The 8,074-nt window shown below is 51.1% G+C and overlaps 3 protein-coding genes across 4 annotated transcripts; all 3 read right to left on the bottom strand.

Moving 5' to 3' along the window:
* Window positions 1-211: 211 nt before the first annotated feature.
* LOC120664741 (threonine synthase, chloroplastic-like) lies at window positions 212-2,318 on the bottom strand. Its single transcript, XM_039944056.1, has one exon. It carries the CDS (start codon window positions 2,224-2,226, stop codon window positions 637-639), a length of 1,590 nt encoding a protein of 529 aa, XP_039799990.1. The 5' UTR covers window positions 2,227-2,318; the 3' UTR covers window positions 212-636.
* Window positions 2,319-2,657: 339 nt separating this feature from the next.
* Window positions 2,658-5,990, bottom strand: LOC120664743 (peptidyl-tRNA hydrolase, mitochondrial-like). Of its 2 annotated transcripts, XM_039944058.1 has the most exons (8): window positions 5,703-5,985; window positions 4,565-4,649; window positions 3,997-4,064; window positions 3,848-3,898; window positions 3,693-3,766; window positions 3,300-3,358; window positions 3,146-3,222; window positions 2,658-3,011 (listed from the first exon to the last, which is right to left on the bottom strand). In XM_039944058.1, the coding sequence occupies exons 1-8, from the start codon at window positions 5,961-5,963 to the stop codon at window positions 2,895-2,897; spliced, it is 792 nt and encodes a 263-aa protein (XP_039799992.1). In that variant the 5' UTR covers window positions 5,964-5,985; the 3' UTR covers window positions 2,658-2,894. The 2 variants fall into 2 exon arrangements, with proteins under 2 accessions (XP_039799992.1, XP_039799991.1); XM_039944057.1 differs by lacking the exon at window positions 3,693-3,766 and having other exon boundaries at window positions 3,146-3,358; window positions 5,703-5,990.
* Window positions 5,991-6,667: 677 nt separating this feature from the next.
* Window positions 6,668-7,798, bottom strand: LOC120667620. Its single transcript, XM_039947660.1, has one exon. It carries the CDS (start codon window positions 7,796-7,798, stop codon window positions 6,668-6,670), a length of 1,131 nt encoding a protein of 376 aa, XP_039803594.1.
* Window positions 7,799-8,074: the final 276 nt, after the last annotated feature.

The following is an 8,074-nucleotide window of genomic DNA, read 5'->3' on the forward strand; positions in this document are numbered from 1 at the left end:
TAAATCAGCCGGCTTCAAATATCAACTTTTGGACCACGTTTGATTAGAGCTTATTGGTGCTATTTTCGGCCTGTCGTTATATGTGCACAAGCGAATCTAGGCAGTGATACACAAGAAAATCTACTTTGGACCACGTTGATTGCAGCAAATAATTGTCACGGACCACCTAAAAAATCAGGCATCAAATCTGCAACAGAAACTCTCAACAGAATTGAGGCAAAACCATCAGGCTGCCATTAACTATCACCAGTACACACCGGATTTGATTTTAGTTGTCAGTCAGCAACAGCAAGTGATCAGACAACAACAATCCATATAGCAACAGCCAAAATAATATTTGACAAGTTCATGCACAGATGACAGAGGAGTGGGGTAAGATTATTCGATCCGACTGCAACACCATCACTTATTATCCATAGAACACATGGTAGTACAAGAGATACCCCCTCCAAGTCTTGCTAAATTCCTCAAACAGATAGCCTACCCCCAATCCCAATTGAAGCCTGAATGAGGCCAATGAACTAAAGGACTAGTAATTGATGAATCGTTGCTCCATAGTCACCCACCGCATTTGAATCAGATGCAAAACACAATTGACCCACAGCAACCAATTGGTAGAGTTAGCAAAACAGAGGCTCAGAGCTTACCCTTGAGCCTCTTCTTCAGGACATCCATGACAGCACCAAAGTCAGCCTTCACACTCACTGGTGGGTTGGCATACTTGCAAGCCATGTCCTCAATCTTGCTATCATGGTAGTCGATCTTGGACTGAGAGAACTTCAGACCATGGGCTGTGCTGACAACCACAACACGCTCATTCGACCCGATGACACGCTGATCCCTGAGCTTGAACAGGGCAGCAAGCGCAACACCAGTATGCGGGCAGGCAAACATTCCAGTGCGATCAGCTAGTGACATTGCGTTCATGAGCTCTTCCTCTGTGGCCTCCTCAACAATGCCGTTTGTCGCCTTGAGTGCAACCACAGCTCGGTCGACAGACACCGGGTCACCAATCTGGATCGCTGATGCAAAGGTCGGCTTGGCTACCTGTGGCTGGAACTCAGTCCAACCCGACTTGTAATAACTATACAGCGGGTTGGCATTGGCAGCCTGTGCGCAGACAAGCCGTGGCACACGATCAGCAAGCCCAAGAACGCGGCACATCTCGAATCCCTTGTAGAAGGCATAGATGTTCCCAAGATTGCCTCCTGGAACAATAACCCAATCCGGCACCTCCCAATCGAACTGCTGCAGTATCTCAATAGCCGCCGTCTTCTGCCCCTCGAGCCGAAGAGAATTGAGCGAATTGGCAAGGTAAATAGGCAGCTCGGCAGTCACCTCCCTGATGAGCCGCATGCAGCCGTCGAAGTCGGTGTCCAGCGAGAGCACAGTGGCGCCGTTGGCAATCGGCTGGATGAGCTGCTCCAGCGAGATGCGATTGGCCGGGAGGAAGACAATGGCCGGTATACCCGCGGCGGCGCAGTAGGCGGAGAGCGCGGCGGAGGTGTCCCCCGTGGACGCGCACCCGACGCCGGCGATGGGGCGCGAGAGCGGCGCGCGGCGGAGGCGGTTGACCTGGCTGACGAGCACGGTCATGCCGAGGTCCTTGAAGGACCCCGTGTGGGAGATGCCGCAGTGCTTGACCCAGAGGTCGTTCATCCCGCCGAGGCGGTCCCGGCCGAGGCGCTCGGCCCAGAAGAGGTTGGAGTTGCCCTCGAAGAGGGAGACGATGTGGTCGGGGTCGATCTCGGGGAGGACGAACTCCTTCTTGGACCAGACGCCGGAGCCGTAGGGCCAGGTGGTGCGGCCGACGCGGGAGTCGAAGAGGTCCCGCCAGTAGGCGCCCGAGAAGCGGGCGAGCGCCTCCATGTCGTGGCGCACGTCGAGGAGGCCCCCCGAGCTGGAGCGGTAGACGATCTCGTCTAGGGAGTAGCGCTCGTTGGGGTCGCCGTTGGGGGCGGGCGGGAAGGGCTCGTACCACGCGGAGAGGCCCTGCTTCGGGGCGGGGTGCCGCGCCGCCTCCTCCCGGATGTTCTCATCCGCCGCGCGCCGGTGCTTGGTGCTGGCGGCGGCGGCGGGCTGGGCCGTGGGGACGGCGGCATCGGTGGCGCAACGGACGCGCCGGGCGGCCGGGCGGAGCGGGAGGCGGGTGCCTGGGGTGGCGGAGCGTGGCTGGGGGTGGGAGAGCAGGAAAGACATGGAGGAGGCGTGGGCAGTCGCCGCCATGGTGGGGTGAGCTGGCGGCGCGGCGGCGGCGTAGTGGGATTAGGGGAGGCCAGAGGAGGGGGATGAGTGATGTGGATGGGAGGGTTTTAGGGAGGTGGATCTGGACGCGTGACGGGGGGTGGTGGAAAGCTGAAGGTATGCGCGGACGGTGGTGATCCAACTAGAGAATGGAGGCGGTTTTCTGGACGATCACGATCGAGAGTGAGTGGTTATAGAGGGGGGATAAATGTTGCGTCCACTAGTCGGCACCCTGAAGTCGGCACAGCGCTGTATACAGACTGTTTGATCGAGTGAAAAATACCACATACCAGCAATCTGTCAGGGAGGAACAGCATATGTCCTTAGAATGAACGAAAATTTAAAGAAAAAACTATAGTTGATAATCTGAATCTAGTGATAAACATTTGGTGTTTGATACGCCACAAAACAACTGCAGCAGTATATATATCGAACATCGAGTAATAGCACAAGAAATAGAAACTCAAATAATCCACCATAACCTGGAAATAGTCATGTGAATCCAATGTGTACAATACTTGCTGCTGTGGCCTGTGCGATCACATCTTTACAGAATCTGAGTGAATCTTCAGGGGCAAATGGCCCTTGTGTCAGCAACTATGTGGATCTAATAACCTACACGCCGTTTGGATACATTATGGGGATAATTTTCATCTATTCAACATTTCTAATGGCTGGGGAGTGTTCACAAATGTTGCGCTCTTGTTGAATCCTTCCCGGACCATGATCCTTACTGCCTGCAAGCCTCTTTGGAACGTCACCTCAAGCTGCAGAAAGTGGAGCGAATAGTTACTGATGTTCTGCTTAATGTGGCATAAGCTTGCTTCAAGGTGATACCAAGGTCTGCTAAAGGAAAAAGGCATAGTGCTCAATCAAATTTGCATGCATCAAAATTACAAACCTCTTCCTTTTCTTGGTTGCTGAATGACCCCAGAACAAAACTGATAGCACCCATCTCCTCAGATGGCCGTCCAATGCCTGCACAACAGTTTTGGGGAATAATATTTCTGACATTCGCCTGGATGAAAACAAAAGGAAGCAAATAATCGCAGTACCAATCCTTAGACGTGGAAAATTGCGGCTCTGTTTCAAATGGTCGATAATACTCCTCATCCTGCAATGTATCAAGTTATTAGGTCTAATAACTAAGCCTGATAGTTTTGAGGCGTTAGAGTTATTAGTATAACTATGTGGTGTATTAACATATTGAACAAGATAAAGGGTTCACAACGATTCAAGTTCCAAGTTCCATTTGGGAGGAAAAAAGAGAGGCAAAACAATCAATCTGAGTGCAGGTGAGACTTGTAACTGAGAATCCTCCTTGTCTAAGCATGTAACAATCATTTCATAACAAAAGATTTGCAGCATTTATTCAAGTCCCTTTCATGTTCGGCCATGAAGGTGTAGTTTTGTAAAAGGGAAAGGGATTCTGGAAAAGGACTGAATACCCATTATGCCCACCATGTCCCCCCTTTGGCAGCAGACGCAATTTCGCAAAGGGTAGATCAAGATCATCGTATATCTATAAAGGATAGGAGAACAATTTATGGGAAACAAATATTATGTAAACATGATAAAGTACCAGCTCAAGAATAACATTTACCACAACTAAATGATTGAGTGGTATCTTGAAATATGAAACTAGCTGTCCAACCTACATAAATTTGAAGCACGATAAATCTGAGTGGTAGTAAGGGCAAAGGACTAGCAAAGCATAACTAATTTGAAGCTACAGTAGAGTATTTTACTTACAGACTCACCACTTGCATTCATAAAAGTCTGTGGTTTGGCAAGCATTACAGGGACATCACCAATGAGGCCTAAATAGAAAGAAGCATTGTATTTTCAAAAACATGTAAGCATACTTTGATTCCACCCAGATACAAATTTAATAAAAAATTGTCCATCCATAGGTTTTGTTTGGCTGCATATAATTGAGAAAATCCAAACAAAGTGGCTACCCGGTACTTCTTATAATGCAGACACTCAGAACATTGGGTAAATGCAAAATATAAATCAGAAGAATGGCTACAGAAAAATAAAAACAGAGAAACTTCAGAAAGCGGGTTCACATTCATCTACTTGAAATCAGTACCTTCGATAGTACTCAAAAGCACCAGAAAAGGCAGTACAGCACTTCATTTTACTGCTTAATAGGAAAGTTTGCAAGAAGCACGAAAAATCTTAGAAAGACCAATGGCAAGAAAGACTACACCTTCCTTTATTATGTTCTAGTTGATACATAAATACTGAGGTAAATGCTGAGCAAGGTCGAAATAGCAAAAATCAATGTTAATATCAGTGAAATACACAGAATTACCTTTCCCGACAATTGCCTTAAATTGCTTACTGCTGACTGAAATTCCTTCAGCTTCTGCGATAGCATCAATCATCTCAAACCCAACCTAGATAACAACATGCTATAGTTACAACATGATACTGCAAGGTACATACTTTACTACCCAATTCACAGTATGCTCTACTAAAAGTCTGAATCCTGGTTCATTATTAAAGATGCATTTTTTTGAATGAAACATGATATATTTATGCCTGCCTTTGAACGTTGAAGCAAACCAACAAGAATTACATATTTACATGGAAGTTCCAATGTGCTCAATACACCCAATGCAAACCAAATCCAAGATGCCCAACTGTCAAAACGTTCTATCAAGTAGTATAGAGCAACAAAAAATGAAAAACAGCTTAAATAAATGGCAGCCTTCCAAATCTAGCATGCTAGCCTGGTTATTCTAGTCCATAATTTTGTGAAATGCAAAATTGTAACTTTTGGACTAGAGCTTTATCTTTCATGAATTTTACTCATGGTCGACTAGTTTTAAGTGGTTAGCTCCAACAAGGTTATGGAGGTTATGGTTTATAAAAGCTAAAACAGCATAATTCCTTAGAAGAGCAAAGTTCTGTCCAATACGGGATACATGCTATGAGCACCAAGAGAAAAAGAGCCTATAAGGAAATAATTTTTATTGTCAAGTGTCAACCGCCAGTGGGAAAAACAAATGGTCTGTGTTAGCAAATTAAAAAGGTATCGCAAACCTTACTCCCCTCTCAAGTCAGCTATGCAAGCAGGATTTGGGTGCCAAGCTAGTCGTGATAGATAAATCGCTTGATGCGAATACCATCTTAGCACCACAGTCAACAGCAGCTGTTGTCAATCAAAGGCCGGCCAAACAAATACGCCCAGTGTCGGAGCTGTGCAACCTATCTTTCCCCCAACTCTTGACCTGATTCCCCACTACCGCATCCGCTGAATCCTATATCATCGACAGCCCATCCTTATCGAAGTACAGCTCTATTCTAAGATTATCGACTGGCGTTCCCCCAAATAGTAACTGGAGCAGACAAGGCTGCCCCCCTCGCGCATCACCGTCTTAGCTAGATTTATCCTATCCTACCCACGACGGGATGGATAAAGAATTGGAGGGAGCCTGCGAGCTTACGTTGTGGCGAGTCCCTTTGTACATCCTTCCGGGATTCCCCAGACCGACGAAGAGCCACGGTTTCTGGGCGCCGTCGTCGGCTGCGGCAGACGAGGAAGTGGCGGCGGCGGCTTTACAAGCGGGAGCCGGCATGCTTGAGGGGTCCGCCCGAACGAAGGACACGCGCGAGAACCCGAGGCGGGCGCACGCGGCAGACGCGGAGCCCACGACGCCGGAGAGAAGCGCGGACGAGGAATCGAGGACGCCGGAGAGAATCCGCATCGCCGCCGGTGATTTTATACCACGCGGTTCTGAGCTGAACAATCACGGGTCGTCTTTGACCGCAAGAGGATACGGCGGGGTGGGCCGATTGCCAGCTTGTTTGGGCTGGTTGGGCCGACATTTCTTTTTTATTAGCGCAGTTGGGCCGACATTTCGGCTTACGCACGTTACGGGCTGGCTGCACTGTCTACTATCCGCCGATGGAACAAGAAGTACTCGACTACTCGAGGCATTTTGTTACTATCATGATGGGATAAACGTGTCAAAAAAAATTCTTATAACAACATATTTAGAAATTCACTCTCAACAGCGGTGCAAAGAAAGGCCTGTCTTTTGAGATTGAAAAACAAGAGAGCTGCCACGTGAATGGTTCACGGCGCACATGCCGTGTTGATTTTCTAGCGGCATTTGATTTTTAGAGCACCTGAAAAGGTGGAAAAAAACTAACCGAGGAATGTTACATGGCAATTTAAGGCACAGGTGTATAATTACCTTATACTTACAATCAATCATGAGAAGTCCATAGATATTCCGTCAAAAAAAAGAAGTCCATAGATAAACCAAGACACATTTTTTGTGATAGAAAGGGGGAAAAAGCCACTACTATTTACATATATATATATATATATATATATATATATATATTGGTTATAAATTCATAAATCCTACCAGGAGGAACATTACATGTATTACATATACGAAACTTAAACAATATTTGGACGGCCCCTCTTCCTCCTCTCCGCTTCCATGTCGAACAGCCCATTAGGCAGCAGCTGGTTGCACAGCTCCATGTAGGTCGAGTAGAGCACCCTGTCCTTGGCGCCGGTGCGGTGCTGGTGGGTGTGCTCGCAGAGGTGCTTCAGCTGCTCTAGGGTGCACACCCCCAGCATCTCGCTGAGCAGCAGGAACACCCAGTTGATCCGGTGCTTGTCCGCCGGGATCACCGGGCGCATGCTGCCCCTCTGCCCGCACCTCTCGCAGTCCGGCAGCGCCGGCTCCTTCCACCTCCGCGGCGCGCGGTCGTCCATGGCCTGGACGTTGCGCGAGATGTAGCCGTGCAGCTCGTTGAACCTGGCCCTGGCGTCGAGCGTCACGACGCGGAGGTCGTGGCAGCGCTTGCACTGCAGCTCGCCGGTGACGGCCTCGACGCCCCGCCTCGACAGCTCGGCGAGGGAGTGGTGCACGCCCACGCGCTCCGTGGACCACGGGTACGGCGGGACCACGTGGCGGCCGCCCTCGACCTCGATCGTCGCGTCGTCGTCGCCCGCCTGTTTGGCGGCGTGGGCGGACGCGCCCGCTCCTGAATGGCCGGAGGTGGCGCTCGAGCGGCGGCGACCAGAGCGCGAACGCTTCGCGGGGCGCTTCGTGGATGCTGCAGGCGGAGTGCCGTCGCCGTCGCCGTCGCCATGCCCCGCCGGGGCGGGGACGACGCCATTGCCGTCGCGGGGAAACAACATCGTCGCGATCCGAGCCAGCGCCGGGACAGTACTCGCTGCTGGGAAGGCGCCGCTGCTTTCGCCCACTAGGGCATCAAAGCGCAGCGGCGGGTAGTGGACCGCCGCCGCGGCGGCGGCGGACGTCGGGCCCAGCACATCCGCGGGCCACACGGGTGCAGCCGCGGCCACCATCGGTGCCTCCACCACTGGCGAGCGGAGGCCGCCGGCATCGGCAGTCGCCCTCGCCGCGGGCGCCTTGCGGCTGTAGATGTCGCCGAGCGAGAGCGAGAGGAGGCTGTCGTCATCGCCCTTCGCCTCGCCGCTAGCGCTGCCGCCGCCGCCGCCGGTGGTCTGCCGCGGCGGATCTGCCGCGGAGTAGTAGTGTTTGGACCAAGGCATGACTGGCCGAGGCCCGAGGACTAGGTCTCGGACTCTCGGCAATGGTGGTCTGGAACAATGGATGGGATCTGCCGCGACGGCGGCCGGGGCTGCCTTTTAAAGGAGGCGGGACGCGGGCGGGCACTTCGGGAGGCGGGACGCGGAGACGCATGCGGTGCGGTGCGGGTTCGTTGAGATATGAATGCTGGCGCGGAATTCGAATCTTTTTTCCAACGGAGCTTCGTTTCGTTTGAACAGAACGGCGGAGGGAAAATCGGCAGAGCGCTTGGGCTTCCA

This window comes from Panicum virgatum, chromosome 3N, assembly GCF_016808335.1.
Source record: "Panicum virgatum strain AP13 chromosome 3N, P.virgatum_v5, whole genome shotgun sequence".
Taxonomy (NCBI): domain Eukaryota; kingdom Viridiplantae; phylum Streptophyta; class Magnoliopsida; order Poales; family Poaceae; genus Panicum; species Panicum virgatum.

Bases quoted from the DNA above. Each gene is read 5' to 3' on its own strand.
- LOC120664741 (XM_039944056.1), bottom strand. From the start codon at position 2,226: ATGGCGGCGACTGCCCACGCCTCCTCCATGTCTTTCCTGCTCTCCCAC.
- LOC120667620 (XM_039947660.1), bottom strand. From the start codon at position 7,798: ATGCCTTGGTCCAAACACTACTACTCCGCGGCAGATCCGCCGCGGCAG.
- LOC120664743 (XM_039944057.1), bottom strand. From the start codon at position 5,963: ATGCGGATTCTCTCCGGCGTCCTCGATTCCTCGTCCGCGCTTCTCTCC. The intron at 3,899-3,996 runs GTAAGTAAAATA...AAATTTATGTAG, and splicing joins TGAATGCAAGTGGTGAGTCT to GTTGGACAGCTAGTTTCATA. The intron at 3,359-3,847 runs GTAAATGTTATT...GATACATTGCAG, and splicing joins CACTCAATCATTTAGTTGTG to GATGAGGAGTATTATCGACC.